This window comes from Acytostelium subglobosum (assembly GCF_000787575.1).
Source record: "Acytostelium subglobosum LB1 DNA, scaffold: scaffold2, whole genome shotgun sequence".
NCBI classification, from domain to species: Eukaryota; Evosea; class Eumycetozoa; order Acytosteliales; family Acytosteliaceae; genus Acytostelium; species Acytostelium subglobosum.
In genome coordinates, this window is record NW_012236530.1 from 1134107 (window position 1) to 1155754 (window position 21648).

At 41.6% G+C, this 21648-nt stretch overlaps 7 protein-coding genes across 7 annotated transcripts; 3 read left to right on the forward strand and 4 right to left on the reverse strand.

Annotated features, from left to right (window-relative positions):
* Window positions 1-128: 128 nt before the first annotated feature.
* On the reverse strand, window positions 129-1856 carry SAMD00019534_012200 (hypothetical protein; the record flags this gene model as incomplete). Its single annotated transcript, XM_012903187.1, has 2 exons — window positions 129-252; window positions 454-1856. 2 exons carry the CDS (start codon window positions 1854-1856, stop codon window positions 129-131), a joined length of 1527 nt encoding a protein of 508 aa, XP_012758641.1.
* Window positions 1857-2300: 444 nt separating this feature from the next.
* On the reverse strand, window positions 2301-5094 carry SAMD00019534_012210 (hypothetical protein; the record flags this gene model as incomplete). Its single annotated transcript, XM_012903188.1, has 2 exons — window positions 2301-4049; window positions 4126-5094. 2 exons carry the CDS (start codon window positions 5092-5094, stop codon window positions 2301-2303), a joined length of 2718 nt encoding a protein of 905 aa, XP_012758642.1.
* Window positions 5095-7081: 1987 nt separating this feature from the next.
* On the forward strand, window positions 7082-10127 carry SAMD00019534_012220 (hypothetical protein; the record flags this gene model as incomplete). Its single annotated transcript, XM_012903189.1, has 4 exons — window positions 7082-7696; window positions 7772-8954; window positions 9024-9753; window positions 9821-10127. The coding sequence occupies 4 exons, from the start codon at window positions 7082-7084 to the stop codon at window positions 10125-10127; spliced, it is 2835 nt and encodes a 944-aa protein (XP_012758643.1).
* A 1135-nt stretch (window positions 10128-11262) lies between these two features.
* SAMD00019534_012230 (hypothetical protein) lies at window positions 11263-12198 on the forward strand (the record flags this gene model as incomplete). The annotated part of the gene is made up of 3 exons (XM_012903190.1): window positions 11263-11818; window positions 11899-12009; window positions 12095-12198. 3 exons carry the CDS (start codon window positions 11263-11265, stop codon window positions 12196-12198), a joined length of 771 nt encoding a protein of 256 aa, XP_012758644.1.
* A 243-nt stretch (window positions 12199-12441) lies between these two features.
* SAMD00019534_012240 (hypothetical protein) lies at window positions 12442-13586 on the reverse strand (the record flags this gene model as incomplete). Its single annotated transcript, XM_012903191.1, has 5 exons — window positions 12442-12594; window positions 12673-13090; window positions 13166-13250; window positions 13331-13437; window positions 13555-13586. Coding segments are annotated over 5 exons (795 nt in total), but the record flags the coding sequence as incomplete, so codon positions are not given.
* A 565-nt stretch (window positions 13587-14151) lies between these two features.
* On the reverse strand, window positions 14152-14814 carry SAMD00019534_012250 (hypothetical protein; the record flags this gene model as incomplete). Its single annotated transcript, XM_012903192.1, has 2 exons — window positions 14152-14591; window positions 14709-14814. 2 exons carry the CDS (start codon window positions 14812-14814, stop codon window positions 14152-14154), a joined length of 546 nt encoding a protein of 181 aa, XP_012758646.1.
* Window positions 14815-18332: 3518 nt separating this feature from the next.
* SAMD00019534_012260 (hypothetical protein) lies at window positions 18333-21496 on the forward strand (the record flags this gene model as incomplete). Its single annotated transcript, XM_012903193.1, has 3 exons — window positions 18333-19464; window positions 19523-19756; window positions 19833-21496. 3 exons carry the CDS (start codon window positions 18333-18335, stop codon window positions 21494-21496), a joined length of 3030 nt encoding a protein of 1009 aa, XP_012758647.1.
* Window positions 21497-21648: the final 152 nt, after the last annotated feature.

Here is a 21648-nt window from a genome sequence, read left to right on the forward strand (position 1 = left end):
ATTGCTGGATTTGGAATGATCATTCCAGGTCATGGATAACTGACTGACTCTGATTGATCCGTTAGGGTATATCCAACCCAAATATGTACTTTATTTGTTCGATCAATCAATCACTCAAACTCTGACTCTTACTCTGCCTCAGACTCATCAGATGAGAGTTGATTAGAGAGGTCCAGATATTTGAAGTAGGTATTCTGTGCATGGTCACCAGTATACTGTACAAGACATAGTACATGGTTAATACTAGTCTTCCTGAATACAACGTAGTAATCATAATGTTTCTCCAATTTTGGTGTTTGGATATAGAGGTAATAGGTCTCTACATTTGGATAAGCTCTTATAATTGTTCCAAAGTATCCCAATACACTTGACCACAATGTATAACTCTCTATTGGTATATGTATCTCTTTCATCATATTGTTAACACCATGTGCAAACATTATCCTGTCATACTTGTTCTGAGCCAACTGGAATCTCAGCACTTGGACTGAGGGCGGGATTGAATCCCACATCTGCTTTGGCAATGAGAGTGAGTGGAGTCGCCCTGGATACGCCTTGGCCAAGTACTCCTTTTCAAAGAACTCGCCAAACTCTAGACTCGTGAGTGATTCGGGGAGGGTCTTGGGTTTGATCGCTCGATTGAACTTTGCGCCAAACTTGAGGTCTGTGAGCGAGTTCGGGAAGAATCGAGATGGCAATGCCCTGTTGAAGGAGTATCCAAATAATAGTGTGACCAAAGTTGATGGGAGCTTGCCCTTGATATGTGAGTTGAATGAATAGCCAAAAGTGAGAGAGGTCAGGTTCGTTGGTAACACAGCGGCATCAATCTCCTCGTCATAGTCCGAGCCAAACTTGAGGTCAGTCAAGCAGGGAATATCGCCCAAATCAATAGTCCCTCCAAATGAACAACTAAGGGTCAAACTAGTGAGAAGTGGCGGCAAAGATTCATTGCTCAATCGATCATCGTATCGATTGCCCATGACTAGAGTGAGTAGTGATGTGGGCAGCGTGCTTGACTTGAGTTGCTCACTGTAGGACTTGCTCAACTTGAGTGTGATGATGGTCGAAGGGAGAGTGCCCTCCTCAAATGGGTGATCATAGTATGCGCCCAAGTCCAAGTATGTAAGCCCGTGGGGCAGAGTACCAGGCATGATCGGGTTGTTATAGCGATCCATAGTCAATGATAAGAGTGAGGGCGGGAGGAGATCATTCTTGAGCTCAGATTTGTAGCCGCCAAAGTTAATGCTGGTGAGGGACTTGGGTAGGGATCCAGGTTGGAGCACCTGTTTGAACTGCTTGCCCAGCTCCAACTTGGTGATTGATGAGGGGAGAGTGCCCGGCTCCAAGGGCTTGTCATAGCCATTCAGCTGTAGATTGAGTAGATATGGAGGCAACATGCCAGGTTGCAACTGGCAATTAAAGCCCGGACCAAAGGTGATGTTCGTGAGCGAGTCGGGAAGAGAACCGGGGACGATCGATCGATTGAATATAAGGCCAAAGTATATCGTCGCCAATGAAGGAGGCAATACATTCAGATTGATTATGCGATTGAACGACTTTCCAAACTCCAACGATGTTAAAGAGCTTGGCAATGTGCCAGGTGCGAGAAGTTGATTGAAATGCTTGCCAAGCGTGAGTGATCTGAGTTGAGGTGGTAGCATGCCTGGTGTGATGGAAGAGGCCTTAAAGTGCCACCTCGAGTTGTTGACCTCCACATTGCATCGTCTATTTGAATACACTCGGAACAAATGTTTAGATGACAGTCCCAAGCAGAGTTGGTCAAATATCTGATCAGGTTGGTTGTCACCAAGTTCATCGAGGATGCTTCTCACAATGAGATCTGGTAATGAATCCATGATGATCACTTGTATCTGTACCTCTATCTATTCCCCTTTGGTATGTGATTGAGTGATTGTGATAATTCATGTCATCAAATGACTCTAAAATAAAAATGGCTGGAAGCTCTGACGACAATATCTGTCTGACAGGTCATCCAGTTGTAACCTAATATAGGGTTAGATCAGGTGATGATCAATATCTGTCCATATAAGGATAGGATAGTTTCATGGTCCACCATGGACACTCAATCAATAAGTCGATCGATCATTCTCTCAATCAATCAATCAAAGAATCAAAGAGTCATAATATTATGTAGAGTAGTTCAACCAACTGTGCACTATTTACTGGGGTATCTATCTAAGGTCCAGCTAGAGCTCTCGCTGCTCATCATCATTGTCGTAATCACCATCATGAGGTAGTTTGTTGTTGTATATTGTCGTATTCTTTCATTGTTGTTATCATCAAGACGACCCATTCTGGGCCTCTGAGCCTTCAATCATTGGTGCTGTTGGTGCCAACTTCATACGCTCAATCTGTTGTTGTAATTCTTCAAGCTTGGCTCTTAGTTCCTTGTTCTCATCTTTGAGTGACAGAGCAATCGTTTCGAATGTGATTGGCTCTTTGGATGGCTGTCGGTAGTAGCGATAGTAGTAGGTGCGCCACAGCTGGACATGCTCGCCGCGCCAGACTGGCATAGGGCTGGGCACACGGGGCCTGTTGGGGTTGTAGAATGGATTGGTAAAGTGCTGTCGAATCGATGGCGAGTTGAGTTGCGTCCACAGCGACACGGTCTTGGTCTTGATGGAGACGCGCTCCTTGTCCGAGTTGCACAGGAACGTGCCATACTGACAACTGTACAGCGCGTCGAGTATCGCGATGAGGTACTGTTCGTTGAACTCAAAAAAGTCGTGATAGTAGCATTGCACCTGATAGACACAGTCGATAAACTGCAGGAAGACTGGCGAGCGCTGTGAGTCTGTGTAATAGTTGCGATCTCCATGACGCACACGTGTGTTGAACATGTGTCCAAATGACAACCACTCCTTCTCGATCAACACCTGGAAGCCCTTGATCGTACGGTAGTATGGGTCGAGTAGTAGTAGTGCCAGCGAGGACAGCTGCGATGTGCGATCCCATCCGTCAGAGCAATGCAGCAGCACTGGGTTGCCAGTGTTGATTAGCTCGGCAGCACGTGTAGCACCAATGAGTACCGCTCGGATGTGGTCCATCCATTTGGTGCCCTCGAGTGCGCCCAGCCACCCGTCGTCAATGTTGGGTGGGGTGTTTGAAGTGTAGACCAGCTGCTCGAGCTTGTTGACGGCATCTCGCATGGCATGAATGTTTCCAATACCCAAGAACTCGATGTTGCAATTGTAGGACATCTCGTAGCCCATGCCCTTGGCCAGATTACCAATGGCGTTGGCCTTTGGACGCGCGTCCAAAAGGTACAGAGGACGGTTGGATGGGCAGCACGTCCTTATCATCTCGACCAACTTCTCGTCCTCGGCACAGCGAGCACGCGTGATGCCGACCATTGGCTGCGAGCTACGCGCCAGTGGCACACCCTCGCGACTCACCCAGCACACGGTGGGCAGTCTACCCTTTGATCTGAAGCCAGCTGCTACGCGCAGCTCGTCGTCTGTGATACAATCGGGGACGACGAATCGTGCAGGATATGTCGGTTGTTCATACTCGCAGTTAACATCGGATGTGCGCCACAGCTTAAAGTTGAGATCTTGACGAATAAACTCGGAGAACAGATCGTAGGTGCGCCATCCATCGCCGGCGGCCTCATCCGGCACCAGATTGAACTTGTAGGCAAACAGCTGTGTATGCTCAAGCGGGAAAGCCATCTGTCGCAGTGCACCAATCAATGGCGCGGTGTGGTCGTGCTGTGGGTTGGGATCGGACGATGGGTAGAGCTCGCGCGGTATGATAAAGAACTCCACCTTTCTAAAGTCCTTGCACCAGAGCCCGATGAGTTGTTCCACCTTTATATGATTGACACGGTCAATGCGATAGATCGTTGCCAATGGTATCGAGAAGTTCTCAGTATACGTGAGCTTGCTGACAAAGATCAAACGGAAGTTTGTCGGGTACAATATCGATGGGATGAACTCTCCAGTGAGGTTGTCGATGTAATATACAGGGTACTTGTCATCACCTACTACCTCGCCTGGTAGTATCTTGAACTCTACCTTTCTAGCACCCTATAGGAAGTGTTGTTAGTCCTTGTCCTTGTCCTTGTCCTTGTTGGTCCCGAGGCCACGACTCATTCAAACTTACCCTTTGAGGCGAGTCATTGGACTGTGAGAGCAACTTTTGTTGTTGCTGTTGTAGTTGTTGCTGTTTCAGTTGTTGCTGCTTCTGAAGCTGTGCGTGATGATACTGATGGCTGAACTTTTGGTACTCTGGCTCTAGCTTTGTGATTATATACTCGTCGACCTTATCGAATAGGCCCAATGTAATTCGCTCGTTGATATCCGTCGCCTGTTGAGTTGTCTCTGTGTTTGTTGTGGTGGTAGCTGGGTTGATTCCGCCCAAGCTACCATTGCTACTGCCGCTGCTGCTGCTATCTAATTGACTATCTGCTGCTGCTGGGATATCTCCACTAGATGTCTTTAATGAACCAAACAAACCAAGACCAGCATCATAACCGGTACTGTTGAATAGACCTGAGCTCGTGTCGTTCAGGAGCGACTCTAACTTCTTGGTGCTGGGCGACTGTACTGAGAGGAACTTGAGACTGGTGTATGTGGCCATGTCAAGGGGCATGGAATCGCGAGGCAAATACGTGTTGAATATGAAGCGTGCCGATTGCAGCGCCTCGTTAAGGTCGCCGGCGTTCACATGCTTGATGTACTGTCTGATGGCCGAGTAACAAGATATCAAGAGATGGAATAATATGTCCTTCTGTTGTTTGCAATGATTCTTGAATGCATGATACATCTCATGATACTGCTCGTTGCATTGTAATAGATTGTTCAATGACACCACTGATGACATGATTGTGTTGATCTCTTCGGTTGTTGGTGTTGGTAATGATGATGATGAAGATGATAATGCTGTTGCTAGGTATGTTGATGTTGGTGGTGATGATGATGTTTGTTGTTGTTGTTGTTGTTGTAGTTGACCATTTATATTATGATTGATACTACCATTGCTGTTGTTCAATGGAGTTGTGATGACAGGTGGTATCCTTTGATCATCTTGATCAACTAGTGGATGAGAATGAAGAGGTGATATTGATGACATTATATATGTATTTATATATAATATATATACAATTATAAGTCTATATATATAAGTATATAAATCTCAGTTGTATCTCACCTAGATGTAGTATAATTGTTGTGTTTGAAAAGTTAATGATTCACAATCTCTCAAGGTGAACACTCTTTGGAAAAATATCAAACCAATTTGAAAATTAAAATAATAATTGCACTCGAATGATCACTTGGTGAATGCTCAAGTAATGTATTACATTATATGACTTATAAGATAATGTTGTTATCCTTAGAGAACCAATCAGTGAGACTGATGGACCAAACAATCTTGGTGTGAAGAGAGGATGCTTCTCATAACAAAGGGTTTTTAATACTTCTCACTCAATCTCAATCAATAACTTTAGGTTCCACCTGATGATGACTTGCTTCTATAAGTTCACAACTTTGATCGCTAGAGTATGGTGTCCATCCACCACTTAGAACATGGTAATTGAGAGAGAATGAAGGATCGTGCCATTCTTAGGGCCACTTAAAAATGAATCTTCTTTCTTTTTTTTCTGTTTAGTGATTAACAAAAAGGATTTGCTCTACTGAGATTCGAACTCAGATGACTGGATTCAAAGTCCAGGATACTAACCCTTATATGATAGAGCATTTGTTGAAGATGGCAATGACTGTTTTGGTAAATCTGGCAATTTTTAGACCACCTACCAATTAAAATTATTGCACCCTATGGGGTTCGAACCCATGATGGCGAAGCCACTGAGACCTGAACTCAGCCCCTTAACCTCTCGGGCAAAGGTGCTTGTGAAGTTGCCCAATTCAATTTAATTCGCTTTATCCGACAATGAAGCAAAAAACCGGTTCATATCCGTCTCTGGATTGTAGCATGCGATCTTACACAATGGTTTAGGTCTAAATCATTTCATTTTGTATCTCAATTCTCTAATTTTTTAGATTTATCCTTTTATTTGATAATATCAAACCCACTGCTCACCACACTCATTGTTGTTGCTTTTTATGGTAAATGAGATCTGAAATATATAGGATTGTATCAATTATATTATGTACAAATACTGATTCTACTAAATTACATTGTTATACTCTACTCAATAATAATTCTTTAGTATATGCTTAACTTGTTATTGAGTAGAATATGAATAGTAAATAAATAATATCTTGAATGATTTGAAATGATGATTCACCAGAATGTCTGATCTCTCATTTTTTGTAAAACCATATCGTAAATTTATTGATAGTAATCAACATTCCAAAAAGAATATCAATAGAGTAGTTTCATCCTCCTCATTTATTCAAGTGTTAGAATCAAAGAATATCAAGACTTGTCTTTTGTTTGATCCTACTACATTGTCTCCCAAGATAACTACCTATCAAGCCTTGCCATATATCCTGAAGGCCAGTATATTGATTGACGAGGTGGTAAATATTATTGAATTTAAATTATTACAATTAGAAGTATTAATCCTTTATCAACTAATTATAGACCTCCTCCAGTTCAACTGTTCAACAACCAACAAAAACTACTTTTAAACCAACAACATCAACTACATCAACAACACAGACATCAATCAAATTACCATCAACTTCACCAAGAGATTGGTGTGAGGATATATTACATATTCTTCTCTCTTATATGTTCCACCAATACATTACCAAGAGAGGTTCAATTGATTGGATGTAGCGCCGTATACGCCTTTTACCAAGATGTCAAGTACATACTTGTACCATCAGGACACAATGGATATCATAGTACTCCAGGCCCACAACCACAACCACAACCACAACAACAAGAACCAACTAGAGTACCTACTTGGATAGGCAAGAGAGGAATCAGAGCAGCCAATTTAAAGAAACAACAACAACAACAACAACATTCAAAGAAACAGAAGGATGACAGAGGACAAGCAAAACAAGTAGCTGTAGAGAAAGTACCAGAGAATCAAACCAAAGTTGTCAAACCAGACAAATTCATTCACTCATTATGGTTTGAACAGATGCAACTGGATATTCAATCATGTAGTGCATATCAACTTGATATGATCAATGCAATCATGTTGGCAGCCAAACTACCCTATTCATTCTCTACTCTGGCCCACGATCCCAGTCACATCTTTATCATTGCCAATCTCTTGGTCTCTATGGTCAATCGGAAGCAGTTGAATTGGTCACCAGATATCTTTGACCACTTTGTACTATCAATCAACAGTCAAGATACAAGGGATGAGATCATTATCTACAAGGAGTTCATGGACTTTGTGTTTAAGTATCATATTGTCCAATCGATTCAACAACCAATGACTACCAATATTCCATATCCAACTATTCAATTCAACACTGCTGTACTCTACACTGTCAAGAATCGTAGTCATATCCCATGCGCATACCAAGTGTGTCCGTTGTTTGACCTTGGTAGCCTGTGCAATCTAGTGGTGCCTGGAGGTGAAGCCAAACCAATCATGGTGGTAGATTGTAGGAACCTGATGATCAAAGGTATTCAAGGTGGATTGATTATATTGTTAAAGAATGATAATCTATTGAAAGAGTTTGGCAACAACAAGAACAAATCATTTTCAATCAAAGATCAGTCAATCTTTAATCATCATATAGTGGTATGTGTAATGCAACTTTTAAACATTAATTTGATTGTTTACTTACCTACTTATATATACACACACTCTAAATAGATTGACATTACAGAATGGTTGTCATCATTCAAACCAACAACAGTAGAAGATGATAAATGGTTATTTGTAGGTCACAACACATTGAAGATACAATTCAATCACAGTCGTATTCTAGGCGATATTGTTCAAAAGGGATTGGACCATCTGAGGATTCAACGTTCTCTGTTGTTTGTACGTCATAACAAACAATATACAGCAGCATCAGCTTTGGCAAAAGGCAACAACATGATGATGGAAACAGTAGATGTAGACACTGATAATGTCTATGTATTCTGTCGAGAGAGCACTGGTGGACAACAGAATCAAATGGTGTCACAAGTGTCAATGGCATTCTCCTTTGCTCGAGATCTCATTCACAAGGAACCTCTTTACTTGTTCAACATTCAGCGATTGAACAATGAAAAGGTATCGATAGACTCACTCAATCTGGCACCATTGGCAATAATGGAGATCTCATCATCCTATCTCTACTCGATGAACGACCGTGTTCAACTTCAACATCTACTCACCTTGATATCCTATGGTGACGTTGTGATTGTTGTACACATTGATCGTTTGACCAGACGATTGGATGAGTTTATATCAATATGGACACAGTTCAAGAATCTCGGCATTCGATTGATGGTATTGAACAACCTGTTGGAGTTTCAATTCACCAACAACACAATGCACTATCAAGGTGGACTCTACATTGACTTTTCTTCTGATTTCTGGTCGCCATTCTTCAATGGTTCACTCACTCAATACAATGGTGAACAGAGGAAGAAAGTGAACATGTTTGGTAAACACTTTGATCCAATCATTGGCATTGACGCGATTTTCAGAATCTACTGCACTCAAATGGAGTATTCCATTCAACTCTGCTATGACCATTCGATCTATACACAGAGATATTATCAGAGCAAGGATATCATCAATACACCATCATGTATCAACGACTTATTCATGCCATTCTTTAAAGATATCACGGAAGGATACATTATATGTCGTACATCTGGAAGCATTCGAAATGCCGATTCTAGTTCGATCCCCATTCAATCCACTGTGGCAACTATGACCTTTCCATCTGTCAATAGTAATCAGGTATTTGAGAGTCAACCAGCAACAATGTTCTACAAATACCCTGAGGGACAACAGCAGACCAAAGAGCTAGAGACCTTCATTGCTCGTACTATATGGCCAGGTATGTTGTAATACAATGAAACAAAAACTAGGTTGTTGACAACACACTAACAACAACAACAACAACCAGACTCCATTCTCTTCAGAGTACATTCAAATTTATTGAAAGGTCGAGAACCATGTAAGATCATCACATCATCAATCGACCGATTGTTTAGGGACCCTCACATGTTCAACTATTACTTCTCAAAGATCATTCCTGATCTTTATGAGAACAGGGTTGGCATTGTCATTCTTTTCCCTCCAATGGAACTCCTCAAACATCTGTTCAATGACCATGGTATCATCACACTTGGTAGTCAAACACACATTGAGGAGAGTGTATATGAGCAAATCTATGCCAGCCCAGTGGTTGGAACAATCAATCGTATCACTGGTCGAGACAATTTCCCCATCAACGATCGAGCTAGAACACATGCCATCGCCAACTATCACAATTTTATCAAGAGGATCATCGAGACTGATAACCCACGCACTGTCCATTTCTTCCCCATCACCATTACCACAGACAACCTCTCATTCTTTCAGTCCTCTGTATTCAATGCATACATGTTCAGGACATATTTTCAAATGATGATGTGGTCCGCACCTCCACTCAGTCTGGATGGGACATTGCAAATCAGGTCGATCAAGAGTATTATTAGACAGACGAACAAGGCTGGCAAATCAACACCAATGACATTGGCCAACATGATTGACGCCATCACATTCAGCACCAATCTCCACAAAGGTGATGTATTGTCAGCAAACAACAACACAATGGTTGATAGAAAGATCAAGAAAGATACTCTAGCTACAAGGTATGTATTCAAACGAATATAAAATCAACTACAAAACTCACAAACTCATATTAATTGAAACAACCAGGAATCGATACGAGACTATCTTCACCAACTCATTCGATTACGGCAGTAACAATAGACAGACACAGACAGTCAACTGCCAATTGTGTAAGGAGTGCAAAGATCTAAACGCCATTGGTAGATATAGCAAGTTGTTCTGTTCGCAGAAGTGTCAAGATGATTGGCTTCAAGGTGGGCAAGAACCTCGGATTTTATTCAAATGCACCAAGGTAGATTGTCATCGCTTCACACTCAAGGGTAACAAACTTTGTTACCTCTGCAGGGACTTGGCAACCAAGATTACAAATAGTAATAACACCAATGGTTGGTAATGGTCAAGGCATGGTCTGGTTGTGATAGTTCATGTCAATCTCATTTCATTCATTGAGATGTCAAAGCAACATTTTCAATCATGAGTAGACTTATTAAATGAACTATCATTATGGCATTTATTGTAAGATTTTGTGTGTGTGAGTATGGTTCTTTCAATCATTCGAGAAGGATACACTGAACAATATTTATCTACCTTAATAAATAATGTCTTTTGTCAGATTCAGATCGATTCTCCCCAAGAGTAGAAGTTAAATAAATAAAAAAAAATATATTTTTTATTGGTTTTTTATATTTAAATAATTATATATGATTGGAAGAGGGAGAATTAGTTATGAGTATTGGGTATCTTCATATCCAATAATTATTTAATTAAAAAAAAATTTTGATTAAGTTCTAATAATAATAATATTTTTTGAATTATACACAATGATTAATCACCACACCTCTTAAGAATGAAGAGTATACTTTGGAAGACATAGAAGAAGATGACTTTAACAATTTGGATTTGGTTACTTTTTGATCAATAGGGGTCCAGAAGTTTTTTTTTTTTTGGATGTATTCTACATTCTACATTCTACATCCAACCTCAAGGACAAGCCATTCAAAGCATATTACCTTCCATTTCAAGGAGAGATGTAGGGTAAAAAAAAAAAAAAAAAATAGGTTTGTATGCATTCTGTGAGATTCGAACTCACGAACCTTGCGGACCAGAACTTGAGTCTGGCGGATTTAACCACTTTCCTAAGAATGCCTCTGTTAAACCAACAACCCAACTATTGTTTATGACGGGTATTTTTGCTTTTTTTACCAAATAATGCCAACCAACAGTTATTCTAGAAGAAAACAAATGTTATTTTTAAATTAATTTAATATTTTTTCTAATTCTTAAATGATTATTTTTAGATACCCATTGTAATAAAAAATATCTTACTGGGACACATTTTATCAATTAAATACAATTGTTGAGGACCTCCCCATTTTTTTGTGAACAAATTTCGCAACACCTTTCTTTGATCAAGACCCTACCATTCTACAACAATCACAAACACACACAACACAACACAAAATCACTGACTTGTCAAACATACAAATACATACAACAACAACATCAGAATGGAATATAAACTACTATGTATGTTGCTATTGGCAACATTGTTAGTGTCATCGTCATGGGCCATCAAGAGACCACAGGCCTCGACTCGCAACAGCATACAGGTCACATCACACAACAGCCCACCACTGCCACTGATCACATCGGACTGGAGCTCCATTGCCCAGACAGAAGAGACTTGCATGCAGTGCGTACAATTCTTTAATGTCTACCTGCAAGAGATCATTGACATCATCACCGAGTATGGCGTGGAAGAGTCGTGCTCGCTGATTTGTGGCCACCTAAACAACTCAAATGCACGCACCACTTGCACGGTGCTATGCGACGTTATTGGTGTCGACAAGTTCTGGAAGATCTTTTTGCTCGATGGTATCAATCCCATCTATGCCTGTCAGATGATCTCGACTTGTCCGATCGGAGTTGATCCTGCTGTCGACTTTCAGTCGTTTGCCATCGCTCCAAAGTCTGGCTATCCAGGTCAGGCCTTCACCATGACACTCAACTTTACAGTAATCAATGCCACTGGTACAGGTCAATTTACATATGTAGTATTCTACTGTGTAAATAATTCAAAGTATTGTAGGTTATCATGAACGAAACTGGTGCCATATTCCATCGATACTAATTGCATCAATCTTCATATCAATGGTACAACACAGTGTACTCTCAGACATTCCCAAACTATACACCAGGAACATACTCTGTTGACTTTGTCTTCCAGACTAGTGACAATGGAACCTTCCCATTTGGTGCCTATCCAGTTCAAATGTGTAAGTATTCATAGTACTAGGATACCAGATTATAGACGACTGACACCATCCATCCATCGATCAATCAATCATCACGATCACATAGTCATGTGTGCCAATGAATGTGGAACCACAACTCCATACTCTGTAGCATTGAATCAATCGGCATTGATTGAGTTTGATCTATTAGAACCTCAAGCATCACTCTAATCAATCCATATCCATCCATCCAACCAACCAACATCCACTTCCACCTCCACCTCCACCATGCCGACCGAGAGCCAAGGGTGGGTTCCACCACCCCCTCACTCCTCCAACCTATCTATCTATCTATCTATCTATTATACCTATCTGTTGTAACATTGTATATGTACCTTTCCCCAATTCTTTAGTTTACATTAAAGAATCAACCTCGACGAGCTTCATTAGCACATTTAACTTTACTTGTTACTTCCTTCCACCAGCAGAGGCCATTATTGGCGGTGGCGCTCCATTGCTATTCTTGATGGGCAGCTTGGCATAGATGGCCTCTGGCGATTCAGCAGGTGTAATTGGTGCTCGATCAAACTCATAATAGTTGAGTAACTCTTTGACAACATCCCATATCTAAGTTGATTGATTGATGGATGGATGGTGTTAGGACAAGTTCAGGACATTGAGAAAGATGTTGATGTATACACTCACCTCCTTCATGTCTATACTCAGCTCGGAGAACCATTGTTTCAAATCCTTCTTCTTGATAAAGGCCACTAGATATATACAGCCAAGGGCGATGATGTAGGGAGGGTAGAGTAGGGAGACATCGGTCTTGTATGAATCGTTTACAATGCCCCATACTGTATCCAAGCAGTCCAATCCACAGTTCTGCAAGTAGGTTGGAAGGCTCTTATATGGATGGAAGATGATCAGCTCAAAGCTGAGCTCCTCCAGTACGTAGAACTCGCACTCCAATATATCGTTCATTGTGAAGTTGAACGTCGTGTCAATCTCCTTCATCTTCATGGCACACTTCTTTGCCTGTGTAATAGACTCCTCCACCTTGGATGATAGATACAGACAGGTTGTTGCGATCAACCTTGGTTCACAATCAACAAAGCTATTCCTAATTATATCGGTTGGGATGTGTCAGTCGTCAAGTGTAGCGTAGTATGAATACATCAAAGTATCCAATACATACTTGAGATAGAATCGTTTAAAGAACACTATAGCAGTGGCTATTGCTCTCTGTCTAATCTTGAGTGAAGATCCAAGTAGTTGAATCACTGTTCACAAGTCCAATGAATGATTGTCAGTCAGTCGGTCAGTCAGCCAGTCAGTCTTCAATGCTCTCCATCAAACATACATTTACAATAGTGTATCCTCATTCTCCGTAACTCTACCAATGTTATATATTGCTTATCCTTCTGATTAGCGCACTCTATCTTTGCTCTGTCAAGTATCCATGCTTTGCTGTTGGTAGTGATTCCGTTCCAAGTTAGATTGGACATTGTTGGATAGACGTGTCAGCAACTTGTCCCTTGATGATAGTGATGGTGATGGTTATGCAACCATTCAAGTCAGTCCTACCAATGTGTTGAGTCCCAGAAGTTGGCCGCCATTATAATCCCGTCTTTATATAAGTTTGATTGATGATGTGATTGGTATGTTGGGATGGATATGAAGATGATAAATAAGTATATGTTTGTGTATATGTATATGTACAAGAGTTGACGTGAGTTGTCAATGAATGAATGAATGAATGAATGAACAACACAAGGTGAATGAAAATGAAGAGAGTCCCTCCGCTTAAACACAACCCATGAACTGTTGAGTTGGATAGACTAGACAACAACAGATAAGACAGAAGAGAGAAGAGAATAGATTAGATGTTATAACAAAAAGGGTTTTAATGGTAGTTGATGTGTATGGAGGTAATGATGTTTGAAGCTTGGGTTTTTGGGTAAGAGTAGCAGACTACTGGCCTTGCTACAACGTACTATAACATACTGGCAGCATTGCTTTGCATGCTGCTTGCCTGCTTAGTCGTGCTGCTGTTGTATCGCTGGGGGTTGATAATGAAGGTGGTGATTGGGGAGAGGATGAGACGGATGCAGGTTCATCGTAAAGTGAGTCGCCGCCGCCGCCTCTCTCTTGGAACAACATCAACAACAACCTTGTGTGGTCTTACTGGCTAAGTGGCATCAGTGGTTGACCTGGGCAGTTGGAGTCAGAGACACCAGTGAGCAAGATACCGACGATCAGTCCGTAGAGACCCAAGGCCTCAGAGAAAATGAGGATAAGCATCATAATGACGTAGAGCTTGACCTGCTGACCAAAGGCACGGACACCAGAGTCACCAACGATACCGATGGCCATACCGGCGGCGAGACCACAGAGACCGACAGTGAGACCGGCACCGAGGTCAGTGAAGGACTTGAAGAGGGTGTAGTTCTTGTCTGGCTTGAGACCTCCGACGATAATGACACAGATAATGAGACCGTAGATAGCAATGACACCAGCGAAAATCACTGGAATGAAGGCTCTAATAACAAGGTCTGGCTTCATGACACCCATGTTTGAGATACCGACGGCAGACTTGGCAGTTCCGTAGGCAGCTCCCATAACTTATTAATAATTAATGAGTGAGAGAAAGAATGAGTAGAAGAGAAAGAAGATATGTTGATATTAGTATATTTTGAACATGTGTGACATTGTCGTGATCTGTATGTTCGCGAGCGTACCTGTGAAGACGAGGGCAGCAGTGACACCCATGGCACCAAAGAATGGTGCGTAGACTGGGCAGGCTGGAGTGATAACACGAGCCAACAAGGCCAACAATTGAATCATCTTGTCTGTATATGTGTTTGTTTGTTTAAGTTTTAAACTTAAATAGAGAGGAGTATATATTAATAATTATATAATATAAGTACGACTTTGAAGGAGGTAAGGCGTAGTAATGAATGAAGACTAGTTGTCAAATGATCTGCGCGCAAGTCAAGTCTGGTGTGTGTGTGTATGTGGTTGTCAATGTTATTTTGTGCGATAGAGGAGACACTTGTGTGATATAAATAATAAAAGAAACGAAGCTTTTTTTGTTTTTTTTTTCTTTCAACCCCATCACTCTACCAGAATAGACTTGGTGGCGTGGTCGCTGGTGTGGAAGAGAGAGAAGTTTGGGCCTGGGATTGACAAACCATCCCACTCCCACACACTAATCGGATTCATTCGTGATGCCTGGTATCATTGTGTCTGTGTGTATCCGGCACACCCAGACAGCCACTGCCAACCAGCCAGTCAACAAGTAAAGTGTCTTGGAACAGTCTACCAACTTGAAAGTTGATCTGGTTGTTGATGGATGCATTGTTTCATTTACACAACAACAGTTGCCCTGGTTTATATATTTGTTCTCGATGTCATGTATGTATACTGGTTGGTTACAAAGATTGAGTAGTTAATTAAACCAGGCGTGTCGGTTGCAATATATTGCTACCAGAGAGAGTGAGAGAGAGAGACATTGCATTAGAGACAAATTGAGGGAGTTTGAGTGAGAGCTAAGCGATTGCTCGCTACAACTGTACATTGTTAACATCAACCGAACCGAACAATATCGACTCGAATGATATTTAGAGTTAGCCATATGTATAATGCTTAAAACTCATAGAGACAAGTCATGACGTCTATCAACTTCATTCATTATTGTAATAAGTACACCTCTTGATTGACATTGGGATGGTCACACTTTAGTACAGCATATCTTTTCGAGTTTGTAAGACACCTTGGTCGACCAGTCGCGAGACAGTCTGGTCCATTCACATCGCTGGACAACAGTGTCCAAGTGATATATAAATGTATAAATTTATATCATCCATGGTTCAAAATGATACATCAACGACAACCAAACCAATAACAACATCAAGGTTACATCTTTGAGTGATGCTGTATCTTGCGATGGTGTTGGCTATCAGAACTTAGTTTTAAAGGTCCACATATGTTTGATTGGTCAGTGACACCTGTGCCCCTAATGGAAGCACTGTTGTTCGGCCAATGACAACGATCCAACCAGAGAGTTTAAAAATAACATCACTCGATCTGGTCTTGTCCACACCCTTTTTTGGACAAAGGATGACCAACCGTCCGTCAAATCGCGACCAAACCAAGCCTCTTTTGGCAACACAGACATCAGACTTGGTTGGTTCAAAGGGGGAACCTTGTTTCAATTAATACTTAAATTCACAGTGAGCCATTATGGAAATGTTATAGGATTGATGGATGGGCCCTAGGTGCTTTCAGTGTAGTGTTCAGTCAATGACATCACAAGGTTGGTAGGTAGGTAGGGGGACAGTAGCATAAGCATCCCAGCTGGATACTTCCTCTGTCGACCCACATCCACAATCCTCTCTCTTTCACTCAATCACAACTACCCCCAATGTCGCATCACCATGCCTAGTCATTCAGTCGAGCCTACACTTTAATGTCCATTCTTCAGTAGACAATTCAACAAATATCATGATCAATTTAACTATTATCATCATATAGTTCATTAGTTAAAATAATAATGAGTAATTTATATGATACATAAATAATAACAATTATAATATTATATTTTTTTTTTGGACAGAAGTAGAACAAGGATAAAGACAAAGACAAAGACAATCAATCATATTTAAATTAAAATAGTTCATGAATTATATGATAGGTAGGTACCAGCAAATCAATTGATTCACCAATAATGAAAGGATAAATATTATATAAGATCGTATGAATATTATATCTATATTTTATATATAAATAATATATATAAATTATATATATATATATATTTATATATCGGTTTTGATCTATATTAATGTCTCATATAAACTCGGCCCCCACCATTTAACCTTTTTAAGCCTCGCTTTGAGCAAAATCGTTCGGTAGACAGAGTTTCGAAGGTGGTGGTTGGAACTTTGATTCTAAATTCAGACCTAACAACACCAGATTAATCAATCGTTTCCAGATGTGACTACGGTATTCGTTTCGTTAACATCCGAGTCTTTCACGTTCGCCCGAACGGTCATTCATTTTATTTACCAGTTAATTAATTCTCCATCTCTTTAATACTCAACCATTGTTATTACAATTTAATATATATATATATATCATTATTATTATTATTAATATAGATTCTGTCGATTGATTATTATTATTGTTGCTATTTAATCTCTCAAACTCTATCTATTGTAAAACAACAATTAAATAGATGATAGGTAATTAATTAATTTATTAACACAGTCTTTATCTCTTTGTTCATTCTATCTCTATTTAACTCAGTTACAAACAAACTATATTGAATAACTTCACCTCTTACACCATATTTTCCCTTTAAAAACATTTATTCATTGAGAGTGTGAGTCCCAATCTTGTTACCAACATCATATCATATCACATCATACCCAACCACATCAGCCATCATCTCAAGACTTCCACATATCCTTTTATGGTAAAGTTAGTATTATCACCCCAATCTCAATCTTTAATCACACACATTTATAAGTAGTATTGCTATACCCATCCATTGTCATTAATCACCACAATCAAATAATAACTTGTGATGTTTATTAAGATAAAGGGTGGAGTTGTTGTGTCCTTTTGTTGAAGTGTGTGGGGAGGCGTGCATTGTGCACTAATGTGTAAGGATGTACTTCCATCACTTAACTTCACTTCGATGCATGAGTGAATGACTGTATCTCTAAGTTATGTGTGTGTGTGTTCATGCGTGTGTGTACTTATTAGGCAGTAGTCCACCACCGAATAGGAAGGACAGGACGCGAGAAGATAAAGGTAATGGTGACCAAAGTGATGATGGTGATGGTGCAGGTGTAGGTGTTGTTGACAAGCCCTTCTTTCTTACTTCAAAAGGACCTGACCACCTTCGATGACTAGCCATGAGCATCCGCCGGCGGTCCCTTGCTTTGACCACGCCTTTATCCCCATCCAACCATCGCCCATCAGGTCATTCATCTCCATCATCATCTCCAACATCTCCCCAGTTACCATTCATTCTTCATTCAAGGATTACTCATTGTCATTGTGACCAACCTACCAACCAACCAACAAACAATAATCATACCATCTTATAACATAGTGCTATTTGACCAAGCATCATGATTATCATCTTAAAGAGTTCTTAAGATTGACTAACTTCACCATCGTCATCCATCAGGAAGTAATCAGCTATTCGAAATTATAGCCCGAAGAATCATCATCAACAACAACAACATCAACAACTACAACAACAACAGATTCATAATCAACTATTATATATATGAATGTCTTCTGTAGCATCTATGGATACATTATTGAAACATTATTATGATAATAACCTTATGATGGCGGACACCATGTGGACCATGTGGTACTCCATTCTCTTGGCATCACTGGGAACCATTGTATACTGGAAGAGAAGATCAATAATCATAATTCTCTATAACTACTTTGTTGATTTCCCCGCCAACAACAACAACTACAACGTCGACAACAACACAGTTGACAACAACACCATCGACAACTCTTCAGAAGAAGCAACAACATCTTATTTATTAAACAAACAATCACAAGACACAGATAACAACAACAACATCAACAACAATAACAATAATAACAACAATATAGTCAATAACAATAATAATAACAATAACTTGATAACATTGTTCAACTTATCATTTGGAGGAGTAATCATATTGGATATACATTATAATATAATATCAGTGTTGGATACTGCCAAGGACATTGTACCAAATTGGAAGGAACTAAAGGGTACCAGCTTCCTCGAGTTGGTCACACCAGAGTATCAAGGCGCCATCACTCAATATCTCGAGACCAATCTCCAAATGGCAATGCCCACACCCTCAAGCTCAATCGATGTAGACATTGCCCTGCTGACCCAGCGCCAGGTACTGAGTCAATGTCCAACGTCCATCGTTATTCATTTCCGCACATACGATCGCCAGGCTATCCCCGTGGAGGTCAAGATGACTACCCTGGAGTATGGACCATCCAACAATGTAATAGTCCTGGCACTCAGGGACATATCCAAGCTGAGTGAGTTGACCGAGGTGGTCAACAAGATCGATCAATGCCGAACAAACGATGCCAAGGTCGACTTGTTGTCGCATATCTCACACGAACTGAGGAATCCAATCAGCTCAATCGTCGCATCTGTACAGCTGCTCCGTGCGACCGAGCTATCATCACTTCAACGCGAGTACCTATCATTGGTCGACTCATCAGCCACATCCCTCCTGGAACTCATTGGACAAGTGTTGGATATTGACAAGATTGGCTCGGGCAAGATGAGACTACACAATGTTGACTTCAATCTAACGCCACTGGTTGAGGATGTGTGCGCCATCGTCAGCACACAGGCATTAAGGAAGGGTGTACAAGTTGGAAGCTATATCTACACTCCATGTCCACTAAGTGTCTATGGTGATCCTGTTAGACTAAGACAGATATTACGTATGTATTGTATTGTTTTGATGGATATAAACATTTACTAATTCTATACAACATCAAGTTAATCTATTGAGTAATGGAGTCAAGTTCACTAAAGAAGGCCAGGTGGTTGTCATTGTGGAGCCAGTGTCATATACAGAGACCAGCCATACACTGCGGTTTGAAGTACGTGACTCTGGAATTGGCATTGAACACAACAAGATCCAAAAGTTGTTCAAGAAGTACTCCCAAGTACACAATGGAAAGATGTCCGAAGAGATGGGCGGGCATGGACTTGGTCTTGTTATATCTAAAGGTAAGTCAGTCAAATGAATGAGTTTGATTGAATGACTATCAATTTACTGACATCACATTCTAATCAATTAATATAGATCTCGTTGACATGATGGGTGGCAATATGTGGTGCAAGAGTACACCTGAAGGAAGCTCATTCTTCTTTACCATCAAGTTTGAGGTGCCACAGAAACAATTGCCATGTCCTGTTCCCAACTTTAATGGATTGCGAGTGTTGGTGGTCGATGAGAATGAGATCATTCGTTCGGTGATTTGTTCCTACCTCAAGGAATGGAATTGCCAGACGGTGGAGTGTGCCGAGGTGTCCGAGTCGGTGAAGGAACTCAAGGCCCGATGCGACACCAAGGAGAGGATTGAGCTTGTCATTGTCGATGTCGACAACACCACACTCAAGTCATTCCTCAAGCTCAAAAAGACCAAGGAGATGGAGGACTATGGCAAGATTGGCCTGATCATCATGTCCAAGGACAGGTCGGTCGTTCATGGCATTGGTGTCAGCAACACAGCCAAGCTCACAAAGCCCATCCGTCAATCACACCTGGTTGCCTGCATCCTGGCCAGTATGCCCGATCACCCACTGGTCTCCCCCGACATTGTGTCGTGCAATGGCCGTTCCACAGCGCAGCTCCCACCTCACCAGCCCCTCTGGAGCAGCGACTCATTCTCCTCGGTGCTCAACTACCATGACCAAAAGGACACATCGGCCGTTAAGAACATTGCCACCTTCAATCCACTTGGCGATCAATTGACTGCCTCTGACGTCTTCACCAACGTCTCTGCTGACAAGGTGTACCGCCCACCCTTTAGGAAGATCACCCGTCGTCATTCAATCGACATCATCATGTTTGAGGGCGCACCTCAGTCCCCTGCCGATGACCCCAACGGTAGCACCAGACACATGACCATCAATGAGTATCCCTGTGTGGTTGACTCTATCCCCTTCAGGGGCGGTCTGTCCGAGACACCAGACAGCTCAGCCTCGCCCAGCGATGTTGGGGAGACCTCTCCCAAGATGCCAAGTGGATACATTTCCGCGATGAGCTCATCCATCTCCACAACGCCCGCTACCAACAAGGAGAATGAGTCCGTACTCATCGTGGATGACAACGAGGTTTGCTTGAAGCTCACGAAGCGCGTGGTAGAGGCTGCCGGTTATCCAGTGTGCGCAGTGAGTCGAGGCTCCATTGCGCTGGAGGAGTTTGACAAACACGACTATGGCATCATCCTGATGGACTGTGAGATGGAGGACATCAATGGATACAAGTGCACCGAGATCATTCGCGAGAGGGAGACAATTAGAACAGTCTCATCAATCAACTCTGGAAAAGTGCCACACGTGGCCATCATCGCCATGACGGCCTACCCTGAGGAGGACACCGACCAGATGAACAAATGCTTTGCATCGGGCATGGACGACTACATTTCCAAGCCCTACCAGATCGGCCACCTGCACGCCACGCTCAAGAAGTGGCAGGATCGTGTGTTGGAACAGCGCGCCGGCATGAACGAGAGGATCCAATCAATGAACATGTTCCCGCGCGTAGAGTCCGACTCTGACTCGTCCAATGGCCATTCGAGCGACGAGTGCGAAGACGATCAGGCAGTAGCAGCAACCACCATGCCAGCGACCAACTCGATGAAGATCACATCAAGCGACGCCGCCAACCAGAGCATCCTACATCCGTCCTCGTCCTCCTTGCTACCCACTGCTGCTCCTACTATCAATAACAGCTCTGGTTAGTGTGAACAGCCTTGCCAACCTGATCTTGTATACCTTGTACCCTTTTATTCTGCTTCTTCCTCTTCATTCTCGAGACGACTAGTCGCTGTGATCATGATGATACTGATGCTTGGTATGTTTCGTAGTAATACATGTTGTTGTTGTTGGTGTGT